Below are 17,763 nucleotides of genomic sequence, written 5' to 3' on the forward strand. Positions count from 1 at the left end.
ACACGCAGGGAGAGCTGATGATCCCGGCTTCCTTCTCCCCGTCGGATGGGATCACTTCACCCCTGCAAAACTTTCTGCGCTTTTAATTTAAATTACGCAGTACCTCAGTTGTATTCTGTGCCTTAAAACCGGCGAGGTTCTTGGGTTAGAGGCTTCTAGCTTCTGTTGTCTCTTATTTTTCCTGTTTTCTCTTGAAGAAGCCCGCTTTCTCTTCCCAGACCCTCACCATCTGTCAGAATTCACCTTGAGCTGGAGTTTCCTTGAAAGTGCAAATAAAGGCATCAATCTCAACCTCTCATAGAGCTGTCCTCCTTTAGGACAAAAGCGATGAGTGGGGAGAGGAACTTTGTTTCTACGTTATGGGAGTGGATCACTTGGAGAGAAGGCCTCTGCTCTAGTGCAGAACCAGAAGCCGCACCCAGCACCCCTGCCAGCGGCCTCCTAGCTTCGTGTGCCAGTGGGCGTGGGGTGTGTGCTGCTGCTGCGGGAGAAATACGCTCGCTTTGGAGGACCGCAGCTGGCACTGGGGGGAGATGAATGTTTGATGGCCCTGGGCATCACACCGGAGTGCTGTGTTTTCTCGAGGGAGTAGAAACGAGGTTTTGGAAGCCGCGTTAGTGGAGACATTCGTGCAGCTGCCTTCCGGGTAGAGCTGTTCCGTTTTAGGAAAGCCCTCAGAAGGCAAAGCTTATTTCTTTCGGAATTGTACATCGTAGAGCGACGCAGATTGAGTTATTTCCTTCTCCTAATGATGGGATCTCTCCGCAGTTGCATACCGTTTTGACTGCGGTCTCTCGCAGAGGCTTGGCCTAGCCGAGGGTGGTACCACACTCGGTGTTGCTTCCTTGTTATCATGTTCCCGTGGGTTTATAACATCTATCCCGCTTCCCAGGAATGGGTTTTGATGTGGGTAGTTGGATATTTCTTAAGCGACTTCATTCCTTTTGGAGCTTTGAAAAGATAATTGGCCTTTGGAAGGCAGTGCTAGGTAGGGGGGCAGTAAAGTGATTTGAGGATGGTCTTATTCTAAAGGTTAAATTTTGTTTGTTTGTTCTAGAATTTTAGCTTTGTTAAATTGTACCTCAGCGATGCTCTTTATGTTTTTTTTTAAACATCCGAAAGAATTAAATATGTCTGTTTAAGTAATGTAGAAATTGAATTTTGTTGATATATATTTATTTGATTTTTATGATTATTTTATGTATATACATGTGTATCATATATGATTACTATATACATTTATATATACATACATATTTCTCTTATGACATACCATAGACTGGAATACTAAGTATTTCTCAAAGAGACATGAGTGAGTGAAGAGGAATTTTCTCCCAAGGTTTTATCTCAAATTATTCTTGTTTGAATGTCAAGGGCACAAAAGTCATTCCAATAAATTTGCTCATAGAGATCTTTGATTCAGACCACAAATGTAAATAGCCATCTCATTTCTTTGAAGATTATTCCTGATTCCATTATTGGTGGATGAGGCAGACCGGTCCCTTCCCAAGAAGTTATTATTTTTAAGACTTCACGAATGATCTGTTGGAAGCCAAGCACTATAGTTAAATGTGTCCTTCCCTCTTCAGACACCAAGTGTGGCCTGTTGTCAAGATGTGTTTCCGCTGCTGTGTGTGTATGCTATTCCAATCTGTTTTGTAGGTTCAGTTTCAGAGAGAGTAGCTGCTAGCACACTACCTACATGTTTCTAGGTAAAAACAAAACAAACAAACAAAAAATACCTGTTGTGCTGTTCAAAGATTGGTTGAGAATGAATTTGTTTTTTAAAATTAAGATTGCAATTTTACGCTGTTTTCAAATATAACACTTGGAAAGATTTATTTTATGATTCAGAAAATATAGGCTCTTCCATTCACATTTAACCTTCTTTTCCATTTCAAAGAAATTTCCGTTGTTTTTTATTTGATGCTTACTGAATGGAAAATGTAAAGATATATCAACGCATAACCAGTCTATTAGAAAGAAAAATTGAGTGAAAAGAAGGTGAAAAGGGTATTGGAGTTCAAGAGCCCAAGAGAAGAGTTCTTTCCAAGTAACTACAGTCTGCACATCTCTCTGTAAAATGTAACGTCCCTAATGAGGAACATAGTGTGTGAAAGGCGAGAAATAGATAATCGCCCAGATACCTAAGCGGCTGCCTACTAGGTGAAGAGTTAGGGAAGCCAAAGAAGGAGAAGCAGTCCCTCTGCCAAGAGTCTGTGTAGATGTGGTAGTGGGGTAGATGCGACAGTATCACAGGCTTAGGAACAGTGTTGCAAGGATGTTTACAAGAATGAATAGATGATGTAGGCAGGGAGTGCTATGAAGGCAAAGGGGAAAGGGCATAATCCTGTGGGGCTGGAAAACTTCATGAAGGAGATGGCATCAAATTTAAGGAATTTGAATAGACCCAGTGTGTCTCCTGCAGGGGAAAAAAAAAAAAAAAAACGAGCAAAGGGATGGAGATATAAAAGTCTGACCACCAGATCCCAGGTTGGCCTCTTGGGTCGGAATGGAGGATTTGTGTAAACAAAGAGTGGCAGAGAAGCCTGGATAAGTAAATCGGAACTAGATGAGGGAGGCTTTGCTGATTTATCACATAGAAAAATACACACTGCACACACAGCATGCCATTATAAATACATTTATTTAAAAATTCAAATAGTAAGTTTTAATGATGCTTTCTCTCGAGCGTGTCCAAGAAGTGTTGTTGTGTTGTATGGGGTTATTTCCCGAAGGGGCAGAATGTTTGAGCTTTTCAGATTTTGGAAAAAGCACAATTTGTAGACTGTGATGCATGTAGATGGAGCTTTAGCCCAAGTCTGCTGGGGCAGTGCCTGCTGGTCTATTTTGCATTCCTTTTAATTCTTGTTTTGTTTTTCCCTACAGGTGCTTGTGTCTATCAGGGTTCCTTGTTGGCGGTAGGTCATCCTTCCTATATTTGCTTTATTTCTTTCAAATGTAAAATGCTGGATTGGGATTGCTGAGTGAGTGAGGTGATCCTATCGTTGTAAAAATGTGTTTATTTTTCCTTCACAGTTTGAGGATTATCCCTCATTTTGGCACAATCATGCTCAATTACTTAATACCTTTTCCAGAGTGAATTAGTTCCATTTGAATACTCAGGTATTGGAGAAGAAGCTCAAACACCCAACACAATTTGCATTTCATGGTTGTCCTTTGTGTTCTTTGGATCAGAAAGAAAATTAGATCCCATTCTCCTGTCAGCTATGAACTAGGGCACAACTTTGTTTAAGTTCCCGTTGCATTTGCTTCTTTCTTTGAGCACCCCCCCAAAGTACAGTTATTAAATGGTGTACAATATGGAGAATTCCTGACTGTGGCATTGAATTATGACTTTAAGTTTTTGTCAATAACAAGCAACTTAACATTTTATCTCTGAACTTTTGTCATGTAGGGTAGAATTGATTTTGAATTTAATGTGATCATGACTTGGGGGAAAAGCTGATGCAAGTCTCATGCGTTTCTTTTCATTAATAATGTACTGTGGTGCATAGCAGTGTGTTAGAGCCTTATTGAAAAGACGATCTGCACTCCGTCAACTCTAATAAATGGTGTGGCAAGTCATTCTTCACCACTTTTTTATTTTGGTTTTATAAATGCTATAATAAAAACGGGACTGAAATGGTTGGGGAGGGTTTGGTCATTTACATCACAACCTGCTACTGACATGTGTGATATTAACAAGTCATCTTGGATTATCCTCGTGGTCTTCAGATAGAAGAGAAGTATCTGAACTATCCAACAGTCTGGATAATTGTAGATGGTCACAGTAATATTCTTGATTCTGAACTTTATGTACTATAGCTCCCGCTCTGGAGATTTGTGGTTTTTTCCTCTCATAATATTCCATTAAAGAATCAGGAGAAGGGCATTTTTCTTTGCTTTCTCACTCCGTGCCCTTCAAAGCCTACTTTTCCTTGTGTTTCTTCTTTAACATGTTTTCGGAATCATTTAAAAATCAAAGTGTTATAAAATACATCACCAGTTTTGGGGAACTGTAGTGGATATTATAGTCAAGTCAGCTATCCGTGTGAATACAAGGAGAATGGCATACTGTATACAGTGCCTCATAATTTTTAAATATATTTTCATAGCTATTCATCTAGCTGACACAATAGATGAGTGAAGTAAGCAGACCACATATTATTTTAGACTCTCCCCCTTTTAATGAAGAACCGAGGATGAGAGAGATTTTAAGAGATTTGCTAAAGGTAAATCAACCATTAAGGGATCGACCAGAACAAGCCAACCTGTTTTCTTTCCACTGTTCCCCCCGTATCTGGAGGAAAGTGGCCAGCCAGCCCGTTTTCTATATTTGATGTTGCTCTGCGTTATTGTGCATTTGAACACGAAAGCGTCGAGTACTCGGAGAGGGCAATGGCATCCAGTTCAAGGAGAGACTGTGTGGTCAGTTTGCACTTAATAGGTGACCTTGCTGTCCTCGGTTCCATGCCCTGGCTCCTTCCGGGACTGTGGCTGCTCGGGGCTTCTAGGCTGTGCGATAGTGCCCCAGGGCACTCGTCATGCCCACCAGTTGACTTCTTTGCTTGCCAAGACGCAGCCGTGTGTGTTCCCAAACCGCCTCAAGCCCGATGTACTTATTATTGTAGTTCTGCAATTCAGTCAGAAAGACAATACATTTATTACAAGAATAAAGGTTATTGAGTAACAGCTGTGGAATTCTAGGCACTGGGAATGCACCAGTGAACAAACAGACAAAATCCTTGCCCTCATGAAGCTTGAATTCTAATGAGCAAAATATAGAGAATGTCAGGCGAGCGCTAGGGAGGAAAACATTGGGCGAGTGGGGGATAGCGAGCACCGGCTAGAGGATGAGAGCGGCTCCTGCCAATAGGGTGATAGGGACGGCCTCCCCGAGAAGGTGACATTTGAGCAAAGACCTGAACGTGACCTTTCTCAGCGCTAGTCAGCCTGGATGTCCCGGGAAATAGAATTCCAGAGAAGGGGAGGAGCAACGGTCAAGCCCGAAGCGGGCGCTTGCTCGGCCGTTTGAAGAGGTTCACGGAGGTCCGTCGGCGGCTGCGGTCAAGATCCAGGGGCAGGATGAGGTCGGAGAGGTGGGCAGGAGCCCTGTATGCACTTGAGCTTGTCCTCTCAGGAAGGTGTATCGCCCCTGGAGGAGCTGCCGCAGAGGGGTGACAAAATCTGACTTATAGTTTAATTAAACTGTCGAAATGTGAATGTGAAAAGAAATAACGTTCTCGTTTCTAAGGAAACTATGGTGACTACTTTAAAAAGACTCCATAGAGGTGAGTCACTAAAAATTTGCTGTCAAATTAAGTGTAAGAGAAACAACTATAAAAGATTGGGGAAAAACATAGACATCCAGGGAGATTCTGCAGTTGGATTTATTTGCAACCGTTTTAAGTTTTTTTTCCATTTTAAGGAACTTCAAAGTGGAAATCGTAGATGATGCGTTGTGGACGTAGTTGATTGTGTGTGTAATTAATTGCTCTTCTCTCGCCACCTGATCTGGTCTTGGAGAAAGGCTTCGAATGAAAGTATGTTTTTGTATTTTGAATTAAAATAGAGACTTTAAGAACATTTAGACACTATTCTGGAATTTTCTGATTAAACACCCCTTTAGGTGAGAGGGTTTCTGTGGGGGTAAGAGGCTTCCTGGGGGCTGGGGTGGGGGATTGGCTCCGAGGACGGTGGTGGGATGTCCGTGTTCTAAACCCAAATCCTACCCACACACAGTTTAGAGCTGGAAGTGACTTCTGAGATCACGTAGTCCAAATTCTCCAGCTCCTAGGTGAGAAAGCTGGGGCAAAATCTATGTAGCCCATGAGGACATGGATCTGGGTGCCGGCTGCTCGCTGCTGACTCTCAGCCCGTCTTGCGAGGATTCTCCCCCTGATGCTTCTCCGGTCTCACCCCTCGCTGCCTGGGAGGCTGTCAGGTGCGGCGGAGCATTCGCGTTGCTTGTCACGGGCAGACTGCGCTGGGATTCTTCCTCCTCGGCTGCAGGCTCCGTGACCTTGAGCCTGTTACATAACCTTAGACGTCCTGTGTGAGAGGGGGATAAATAAAGCCTCTCCTGTGGGGTTTTTGTAGAGCAAAGCGGATAATGTGGGGAGGACACCCAGGTGCCACGCCTGGCGTGGGCTTTTCCACCACAACAGAATCTCTCTTTACCGACCAAGAAGAACAACAAGAGGAAGGGAGCCGTTATGAAGCACCTACTATGTCGACAGTCCCAGGAAGTAGGTGTTGTCTTTACAGATGAGGAAACCGAGGCTCAGAGTCTAAGTCGCTTGTCCGGAAATTGTACAGGCAGTCAGTGCGAGAAGGAGAGCGCGTTCAAACCCGGTTCTGACTCACCAGGCAGTCCGTTTCTCTCAGCCAACCCGCGCTGCCTGTTGTCTCTGAACACAACTGGCCTATTTCACCTTCATCTCTACACGCCCGCCCCCTCCGTGCTGCACCTGCCACGCAGCTGTCTCTGCCAGTCTCTGTCCTGACCTCCTGCAAAAGCCGGCTGTCCCTAGCTCACCCCTGCCCACGTAGCTGAGGCTCTCCTACCCTGGTGTGTACTAGCTCTATCGCATGATACAGGAAATATTTGGAGGCGGTTGTTCCATCTTAAAAATCTGTATATGCCGTATTGTGCACACACATGCACACACACACACACACACCCCCAACAATGTGTTGTGTCTCCCAACTTTGACAGCTGTGTGGACTTGTGATTTGGTCCTAATCAGTTATGTACTGATTCCGCTGTCTCTCTTCTGTTTCTTTAACACTGTCTTTCCTACTTTCCTCTTTTTTCCATTCCTCAGGTCAAAAACTAACAGAAGGGAATCAGAATACCCAGGAAGGTCCTCTACCTTAAGAGACACTGAAAAATCTAGTTTGCGTTATGTTTCTTAGCCCACAGTACCCTTATACCCCTGAACTCTCAGGACTTTCTCTAATGTCAGCCCTGGTGAAAGAGAGAGCATGACCATGTTAAATCAAGAGTCTATAAGGAGGAACCAACCTAGTTCATATGTCTAACTGTGACAGGGGCCTTGAGTGTGAGGAGAAAAATAAATTTTTCATTTCAATATTTTCACTATATTGAATAAAAAGAATTTAACTTTCTTTTGGCATCACCACAAGTAAATAATTCTCCTTTATTAGGTTTTTCCCTAGAGGTAGATCGCTGGACTCTTAACCTTAGTATTTCCATCTGTAGAATGGAGATGAACTATTTACTTCCCAAGGTGGTTGTAAAAGCTGGAGGAGATCACATGAAGCACTTAACTCTGTGCTTGTGACCTACAACATGCACTGAAGGTTAACTGCTGTTACCGTTGCCATAAGCATTTGTGATTGGAAGAGTTGCACAAAGCTATTCCTCTTCCCTAGATCAAAAATGTTAAGTGTTGACATTTTCCAACTTGGAATACTTTTGCTCACAAATGCTGACAAAGTAAATTATGAGACACTAAATTTTAACACATTTGAAAGAAAGAAAATAAATTCAGGGATAATTAAAAATGTGGAGTGTTTGCTTCACTACTATATCATATAGCACGGTAGAAAGATCTAGGCTTTGGAGTTTGAATCCTGATACTGCCACATACTTGCTATGTGGCCTCAAGTATGATATTTTATATAGCTGAGTCTAATTTCATCTTCTATATGATGAGGATTATAATTCTCATAGGGTTGATGGGAGGATTAACTGAGAGCATGCTTGTGAAAGAACCCAGAACTGCAGTTGGCAAGAAACTGGCACTCACATCATCTAGGTAACAAAAAATGTCAGAGCGGAAATGACTGAGTGATAGAGTCTGGTTGTCTTGGTTGTGTCCTTGCTCTGTAATTACTAGCTATGTGGCATTGGGTAAGTGACTTGAATGAAATGAGCTTTCAGTTTCTAATTTAAAAACGAGAGCGTTAGGTCCTCTCCAACATTCCTTAGCTGAGTACCATCCAGTAGAAGTTTCTGTGCTGCGGGAAGTGTTCTACAGATACACTATCCAATATGGCGGCCATGAACCACATGTGGTTATGGAGTACTTGAAATGTGGCTGGTCAGACTAAATTTAAATTTTTTCTTAATGCAAATTAATTAAAAAAATAAAAATATAAATAGCCTCATATGGCCTGCGACTACTGTATTCTACCATGCAGCTCTAGGGCTTTCAAATTCTCAATATCCTGTAGTACTTAAGTTTGAATTACAGTCTCGTGTGTCGTTCTCACCCCAGGTGAAGCTTCCCTATGGTGTTGTTAGCAGTTGCGAAGAATGTCACAAGGAATTTGTTATAGTGCCCAAGGTTGCTCTTTGTTTATTTAATTTGAACAGTTTTAAGGTCATCTTAGTGACAATACTACTTTCCTCATTTTGCTTGATATGCTTTCTTGAAAGGAAAGGGGAGTTACAGCTGAGCCCTTGCTTGCCATCTGTCTGACATATTCCATTAAAAATCTGTTTTCAGCTTTGTTGAAATATAATTGACAAACGAAAATTGTTATGTATTTCAGATGCACTGCTTAATGATAGGATATATGTATATATTGTGAAAAAAATCGCCACAATCACACTATTAACTTACCTATCACCTCACTTAGTTACCATTTTCTTTCTTTCTTGGTGGTGGCAAGAACACTTACTATCTACTACCCTCCTAGCATGAGCACTGGGTGTGATATGTAAGTGATGAATCACCAAATTATATACCTGAAGCCACTACTACACTATAGGTTCACTAACTGGAATTTAAATAAAAACTTGAAATGAAAATATATATAGATATATAGAAAGATATGTATCTATGTATCTATCCTCCTGGCAAATTTCAAATATGCAATACAGTATTATCTGCTATAGTCTTACTGTTGTACATTAGATCTCCAGAATTTGTTCATTTTGCTTAACTTGCACAATTGCCCCAGCCGCTGGGCGCTACCTTTCTCCCCTCTGCTCTCTGAGTATGACTAGTTTGGATTCAGTATATAAATGAGATTGTGCAGTACTTGTCTTTCTGCATCTGACTTACTTCACTCAGTGTAATGTTCTCCAGACCCACCCATGGTGTTGCAAATGGCAGGATTTCCTACTGACTTAAGGCTAAATAGTATTTTTTGGGATATATACACCACCTTTTCTTTATTGGTTCACCGGTTGATGGCTGTGTAGGTTGTTTCTATATGTTGGCTGTTATGAATAATGCTGAAATGAACGTAGGAGTAAAGATACCTCTTCAAGATCCTGATTTCATTTCCTTGGCTATATATGCAGAAATAGGATTGCGGGATCATCAGGTAGTTCTTTTTTTAAAAATTATTATTATTATTATTATTATTTTAATTCATCAGGTAGTTCTATTTTGAATTTTTTGAGGAAGCTCCATACTGGTTGTATCAATTTATATTCTCACCAACGGTGCCACAAGGGTTCCCTTTTTCCCACATCCTTGTCAACACTTGTTATCTTGTCTTTTTGGTAATAGCTGTCTTAACAGATATGAGATAGTCTCTCATTGAGGTTTTTGACTTGTATCCAGTAAAATTTTTACGAACTATTTTTGGTGTTTTGTCCAAGTCTGATACACTTGGAGCATTACCCACTGTTTATACTATGGCAGAGAAACATCACGAACTTTGGGTCCGATCTGTAGGCCTTGTTTATTAAGGCTAAGAAGGATAAAGGGAGACAATTCAAGCTCTTCACCGCTAGTCGCTCTTTAACGCTGGTGTGCTCTAACATTACTTTCTTTTATTTGCGACTGTAGTGCGAGAGACTGAGCCCTATAGATAGGAACATGCCTCAGACTTGCACTTGGGCTGGTACTTACCAACATGCTCGAGAGACTTTGTGGAGAAAAGAAAGGAAGAAAATTTGGAAGCTTCTCCTATTAAGTGCTCAAAGTCCCCCTAAACTTGTAGTGACTCTCGGTGGCTGGTGGCTACTATTAAACACTCTGAACTTTGTAGCCATCGGGGGAATGCTTGGCCTCCTGTGGATCCACTCAGAAGGGAAGCAATAAAAGCAGCCATTCTTTAATTTCCCTTAAGAGTACTATTGGGTATTGTAGGATATTGTTGTTTTTTATTATAGCTTAACAAAAATTCAACATTTTTAAGTGCCTCTGGTCCATCTTCATTTATTTTTAAATACTAAATAATGTGTTTTTAAGTAGGAAAGCTAGTCTTATTAAAATGTACTTCTTCTGGGATCAAAACTTGATGTTTTTTTGCAGAAAAGTGGTGGCACATCATCACTGTGCTGGGCGCTGCGATGAATTTCCTTTAACTAGAGATATTCAAGTCAAGACGGGGCTGTCAGCACCAGAAATAAGAGTGTTGGCTGTGTGTAGATGAGTTCCAGTTTGGGGTCTTACTTGTATGGATTGAAGGTGAGAGCTGTGCATTTCTGCTTAAGGAAGCTGTTAGGGTGAGAAAACCTCCTGACCCCAGAGCCCAGTGAGGGCTTTCTCCCTATACGTTTCTTTAGGAAAAGGAGAGATTTTGAACGCTTGGGCGCTAGGTGGTGAGCCTTGGACTCTCGGTGTCTCAGATGATTCTTTTGCCTTGCTGGGTTTTTATAAACGGTCCATTGTAATCAGATGTGCTGGTTTCCTATCTGGGAATTTCTATCTTCCTAAAATATTGCGTGAGAGGAATAATATAAGAGACTTTGTACTTTTATTGATGAATAATCCATATGCATTTTCAGTCTTATTCACATTCTTGTAGGAACAGATGTTATAAATTAACAAACACATTTCTTACGCTTTGTTTTGAATATAGAAGATGTAGCTGAGCTTAGAAGCCGTATTAATTTGTTCAAACTATGTTAGATGTGATCATATATCTCAATTTTCTGGCCAGAGCGTACACTCTCCCCACCTTTTTTTTTTTTAAGTTTTTATCATTTTTGCTCTAAATTACCTTGTAACTTAATACCTCATTTTGATTTTCTTTCTCCATTTGTCTGTTTATAACTACAAAATACATACATATACATGTTTATTTAATACGCAGTACATTTATGTATGCGTATGTACATATCTCCTAGGAAAGAACTGTCACTCATTTATGACACCTTGTGGTATTATCTTGTCATCGTTGGCTTACTTTTTAAAATCCTCTGCTTACTGAGGAAAAAGAATACATATAAATATCAAATGACAATCATGAGTTAAGCCAGCTTATTTTTTTGGTATTTGAATGGCAAATGTCTAAAGAAAAGTTGGCTTTAAAAATTTCGTATGGATGGCATTTTGCTTCTGGGAGAGGAAGGGACACTTAAATAGAAAAATGGCACATGATAATTTTGTAAGAAATCTGAGCAGTTTTATGTAAAATAAGTGCATTGCTTCTGGTATGCCAGCGAAGTTCTTTTTTAGCAATGATTTCTTAGGCTCCCAGAGTTTATAAACTAAATGAAAGGGAGGAGGAAAGGGAAAAGCTTTCACAGTAAGAAAGTTCATTGTTATGCCCAGGAGACCCTTGAGTTGGGGCCATGACCTGCGAGTTCTTTCCTGACAGCTCCCAAGATTAGTTATTTATTAAATTTATGTCATTCCTTTCTTCCAAAGGGAAATCGAATGGTGGGGGAGGGGTTGGGAGAGGAGGGTGTCTACCCTGGAGAGCAGATTTTGTAGTTCCTTATACCTCACATTCCTGAAATGACTCTGGAAGCGCAAGCAAGAGACAATTATTAACAGAAATAGGTCCTTATTCTTTGGTTCTCTTACGGTACTGCATTTCCCTGTCATCCGGAGGGAAGTCAGTCTAAGAGATGAGAGAACAGAAACAGAAGGAACCCTGACCTGAAATGAGTGGCCGGAAGAAACCTCTTCGTCTCTTCACTGCATCGGTAGATGTACTAGCAGTGATCCCACTGGGCTCCAGATATTTGCTGATCGGCTTCCGTGAGCTGGAAGACACGAGTTCTGTCCCCGGGTCATGTCGTAGCGGACGCTAGGCTGCCTGCTTCCTAGCCCCTTTTCTCTTTTTCCCTATTGGCAAAAATCCCGATTTTTTCCCAGTCGCCACCCCGTCCCCACAGGACTTGTGTGAATCCTAGGTGTAAGCGACTTAGGAAGTATATAGTCCCCGGCCAGGATTGGTTTCAGAGTGAGTTCATGGCCTAATTGTGGCCAACGAGATCTGCGTGGAGGGAAGTCTGCTAAGCTGTTGGTGCTTGGAAGAACCTCACAGATAGCTCCTCTCTCCCCTCAGGTTCTCAACTAGTTGAGAAATGAACAAATAATAGACATAACAACGTCACCTTTTTATTGTTTAATCAGTGACGCTAAGGCGGCGGATATGACTTTGATTTTTCTGGACCAAACGGGCTCACTGATTGTGAACCCCCGGATTCCAGCAGACGTAACCCTTCACAGGCAGGTTTTATGGAATCAGCTTTCCCACGTAGGGAGGCTGCTCAGCTAAGAATTACTGTTGGGAGAAACAGAGGAAAACTTCCACGCTTTTGGATGAAAGGTTGGCTCCCCAGAAGAGGAAGGGAGCCCAAACCAAGTTGAAGCACGCGCACTTACTCTTTTAAACTTACCAGTTAGAGGGGAGCCTGGGTCGCTCCGTTGGTTAAGCAACTGCCTTCGGCTTAAGTCGTGATCCTGGAGTCCTGGGATTGAGTCCCACATCGGACTCCCTGCTCAGCAGGGAGTCTGCTTCTCCCTCTGACCTCTCCCCTCTCATTCTCTCTCTCTCTCTCTCTCTCTCAAATAAATAAAATCTTTAAAAAAAATTTACCAGTTAGAGAAATCATGCCACCTTCCCATGGATAAGAAAGCATTAGAGTTGTATGCTGCTATCCCTTCACAAGAAGGAAGCCTCAGGAAAAAGAATTCTCCATTAATGGGAGATTTAACAACTAGTCTTTGACACTTGGCAGGTGAGGGTGCACCGCCCGGAGGTGCGGCCGCCGCTCAACCCAGCCGACGTGCACAGGCTGATGGAGGACGAGGGTAGAAAGTTTGGTTCCTCTAGGCGTTGGGCTGTTGATCTGCTGATGTAACCAGCACAGGAACTGACCTTCCTGGGGGCTTGTTACCTGAGCCTAGAAATTCTTGAATTGTTTAAAGCAGAACAAATAGGACTTCAGGTGAGTGTAGCTAAAATCATTCTCTCCCATACCCTACCATCAAAGAGGGAACTCTATTCGCAGCACTTTGGGTAAGGGTCGGTGAGGGAGCCCAGCCCCATGACTGAGGGGAGGAGCTCTGGATTCGGAGTTCTGAGTTTCAGTCTGAGCTCGTCATGGGTGCTCGACCTTGGATACGCTACTGGCCTCAGCGGTAAAATGGGGATAATAGTTTTGTTCATGTAAGTAGAGCTGCTGCAGAGGTAAATGAGATAATACGTGGAAGTACCTGGGACACAGTAAGTAGAAAGTACTTGCTGGCTGTTGAGAATATTGTTATTCCTGGTGGAAACCACTTTCGATCTTAGCCTTCTAATGTGGGTCAGTTTAGAACAGGAAGAGATGAGGGAAAAGCTCTTAGGGTAGAGGGTCAGGGTGAGTAAGAGCATGAGTGGCACAGGTAGCCCAGTTTGAGTGACGTGGGGAGTGATGGGATGAAACAGAGAAAGGACTTTTAAACTCTGGATCACAGAGGGTGAGGAAGAAGGCGTTTGAGTTACATTGTGTAGGCAGTTGGGGACCCTTTGAAACGGAAATCATTTGTTCTCAAATTTTAACTCTTGTCACTACAAACTGGTTAGGTGTTGTTGGAAGTGAGATATCATGGCACCTTCCTCTGTGTTCCTCCCTCTTCTCATTCTCACCAGGGTCCTCAGGTTGTTGCTCTGTAGGGCTTTGGAGAGGACGGGAGGGGCTTCACGTAACGGATCAGCGTTGCTGACAAAGAAAGATCAGTCAGCAGACGTATTCCAACAGTGAGTCAGTACTGTTAGTACCGTTAGTTCATCATTAGTTCAGCAAAAATGGCTTCATCTGGCGATATGTCAAGTAGAACTCCCTACTAATAGGCATTAATCCCTTTAATATCGATGTTCATAATGATGCCCCCCGAGGTGGTGCTATAATTGTTTTCCTTCCCCTTTAATCTAATTGGCATTTCTCATTTCTTCTTTATAATTTGCAAAGATTAAATTATGTTCCAGATAGTATTGGGATAAAGTACATTTTATGTTATTCAATTTTTTTTTAATGGAAACCTTGTTATTTTATATATCCCACCCCAGATTTTGAAGAGTATAGGTTTTCTCCCATGCTGGACAACACAAACTTATTATCTTTTTGTTTGCCTTTAGAATGTTATCAGATTGATCAATTTCTACAATTAAAATGTGTGTTTTTTTTTTAAGATTTTATTTATTTGACAGATCACAAGTAGGCAGAGAGAGAGGAAGAAGCAGGCTCCCTGCCGAGCAGAGAGCCTGATGTGGGGCTCGATCCCAGGACCCTGGGATCATGACCCGAGCCGAAGGCAGAGGCCTTAACCCACTGAGCCACCCAGGTGCCCCTAAAATGTGTTTTTTAATATAACATCTATCTACACTTCAATAATAAAAATAAAAAGATTTTTTAAAAAATGTGTGTTTTAGAAGAAAGATCAAGTATGGTGAGATACTTCAAGGAACAGGAGGACCTCTTGAAAAAACATGAACCAGAGAAGATTCTTAATAGTTTGAGGATTTAGGAGGAGAAGACAGGAAGATTTTGTGGGAATAAGGAAACTCAAGAGCATATGAAAAGGAGAAAAACTCATGTTAATGGCTACTTCGGTTACCACTTTAGTGGAATGAATTAGGATGTTGAAGAGGAAAAAGTCTTTTTATATTTCTTATACTGTTTCACTGATGACTTGGAGTAAAAACCTCAATAATAACACAGAGGTAAATATGAAGCGTGGTATAAGAAATACTGTTAGTTCAAGACACGTGTATTCCTGCGAGGTGGTTTTATGCAAACTTATTACGGTCAAGGACAGTTACGCAGCAAGGGAGATTGTGTATTTAAAACTAAGAATTCCAGCGTGTTGTGATGAGCACTGGGTGTTATATGTAACTAATGAATCATTGAACACTACGTCAAAAACTAATGATGTACTATACAGTGGCTAACTGAACATCATAAAAGAACTAAGACTTCTATTTTTTTAGTACTAGAAATAAATTATAGATGTAGGAAGACAACCATTGGAAAGGGTCAGTACTGGTTTTTTAAAATAGTGTTTTTTGAAAACCAAAGTACAAAGCTCAGACTATCATTTCAACTCTTGAGAGTGATAGCTTTCTTTTTTGATTTTTCTAAGGGGAAAATGGCCATATCACCTATTTATTATATTAAAAAGTACTGTAAATCTGTTCTCAAAGAAAAGAAACCAGACAAACATAGACTATAAAAGGAAGGGAAAAGGCACTGACAACACCCTGTGAGAGGCTTTGTGTACGACTTCCCACTGAAGTTGATGGAATTTGTGCCTGTACTGCCTTATGTCACCGGACTGTACTCAGTTATCAGGGCATCTGTCTCCCTCTGAGGACGTAGATTATACTGTCCTCATTTTTATATCTCTGTAGAGGACATTGCCAGGCATTGAATGAATGAATAAATACATGATTATCCTTAGTTATGTACTCTCTTCCCGGACTGAGTGGTTCTGCCCTGTGTTAAGTTTCTTTATGGAATCATACAAATGTTTTCCCCAAATGAAGGGTAACTTGGCTCCCCTTGTACATGTACTTCCCTTAAAGTTAATGAAATATTTTAGACACTAATGCTTTAGCATTACAGAGGAGAAAACAACTGCACTTATGATCTATTAAACAGATATAAAGAGATATTTTAATTCTTTTTACTTTGTGCTGAAGTGTCTCAGAAATCATTTTAGTAGGTGTACCTTAAAAAACAGATCTCAAATCACAAAAGGCCAAGGAAAAACATTTTTTTAAAGATTTATTTATTTATTTGAGAGAGAGAGAAAGGGAGAGTGTGCATGCGTGTGGGGAGGGGCTAAGGGAGGGAGAAAATCTCAAGCAGGCTTCCCGCAGAATGTGGAGCCCAGTCTCAGGACTCTGAGATCATGACTTGAGCCAAAACCGAGTCAGATGCATATTAACCCACTGAGCCACCCAGGCGCCCCTGGCCAAGGAAATATTTTGTAATTATTTTAGATTTACTTGTGTAAGATTTAAGATGAACTGAACCCATAACTATCATAAAAAACCCCAAACCTTCAGTGCCTTGTACTAACCTATTATACGCTGAGCCTGTGGAAAAGAGCTATTGCAATGTTAGAAACTTTGTCTTAAAAAATAAATAAAATGCTGAAACATTAAAAAAAAGAGGGAAAGTCTCCATTAGTCCAAGCAATTCCACAAACAAGGATAATTACTACTCAATATTAGATGAACTTTTTGCAGAACTTCTGTAAGTGTGTGTGTTCAGCAAAAACAGACATCACAATATGTGCATTGTTTGGTCACTGTTTTTTCTTTTTTTAATCTAATGCCATATGATGAATACTTTTCTGTGTCAGTACACAGCTGACCTACATGACAAATCTGTCATGGATAAAAGATAAGTTATTGTACTGACCCCTCTCGATTGGTGTTCATGGTCCTGTGTTTTGGTATTGTAAGCAACACTGTGGTGACCATTCTCGCACACTTTTCAGCACACTTTTCAGATATTTCCTGAGGATAAATTATTTCCTCAGGGTAAATTTCAGTTATTTTCTGAGGTAAAATCCTTAGAAATATAATTATTGAGCCACATGATGCACATTTTTAAAAAACGTATTTGCATACACATTTAACACACATTACCAAATGTAATAGAAGACAGTAGTGACAAATTCTGATAAGATTTTTAAAATATCTAATAATGTAAAACTAAAAAAAAAAAAGCCCAATAGAATACAGGTTTTCAAAGAAATAGTGTTACAAAGAATTACTTAGTACTTATAAAGAATTCATGCAAATATTTAATAATGCTACCAAACTCCAGGAATTGAACTAGAAATAGAGAGTTCACATAAGAGAAAATACAAGTAGCAAATATATTACGAAGAATCATTGTTAAGAACCATGTGAAAACTGAACCAATAATGAGATATCACCTTATGCCTATTAGGAAAAAAAATTAAATGATTAAGTCCAGTTTTGATGAGACTTCTGGGAATTTGCCCTAAGGAATTAATTTAGAAGAAAGAAAAATTATATTTAAAGAAGTGTTCTTTCCAGCATTATTTGCACTATAAATTAAGAAGTTATCGGGGCACCTGGGTGGCTCAGTGGGTTAAAGCCCCTGCCTTCAGCTTAGGTCATGATCCCAGGGTCCTGGGATCGAGCCCTGCATCAGGCTCTCTGCTCAGTGGGGAGCCTGCTTTCCCTTCTCTCTCTCTGCCTGCCTCTCTGCCTACTTGTGATCTCTGTCAAATAAATAAATAAAATCTTTTTTAAAAAAGTTATTTAGATATCTGTGGTAGAGGAGGCGTTAAGTAAATCCTCATAGATTAAGTTGACATGGGGCATTATGTAGCTATTAAAATAATAGACATGAAGAAGATCTAGCCATGTAGACACATTTATGGGATAACATTAAGCGAAAGGCAGAGTCTTCAGTTGAAACTCTGTGATTAAAACTCTTTCTTAAAATGTGCTTTTCTGTGATTAGGGTCTGATAAGTGGGAAAAACCCATTTTATTTCAAAAGGAGGGAGAAAGCTTATTAATAAGAGAATATGGAACCAAAGGAGAAAGAGAGGATAGAAGTTAGGAA

General features: G+C 40.8%; 1 protein-coding gene across 1 annotated transcript in view; it reads left to right on the plus strand.

Annotated features, from left to right (window-relative positions):
• FRAS1 (Fraser extracellular matrix complex subunit 1) overlaps window positions 1-17,763 on the plus strand; it is a gene marked incomplete at its 5' end in the record, with an annotated part of 403,879 nt that overhangs the window by 4,384 nt on the left and 381,732 nt on the right. The window contains one exon of the mRNA XM_080796111.1: window positions 2,890-2,921. Coding sequence (XP_080652237.1) covers window positions 2,890-2,921 — 32 coding nt within the window. The remainder of the gene's footprint in view (window positions 1-2,889; window positions 2,922-17,763) is intronic.

The sequence above is a fragment of the Martes martes genome (genome assembly GCF_963455335.1).
Source record: "Martes martes genome assembly, chromosome: 2".
NCBI classification, from domain to species: Eukaryota; Metazoa; Chordata; class Mammalia; order Carnivora; family Mustelidae; genus Martes; species Martes martes.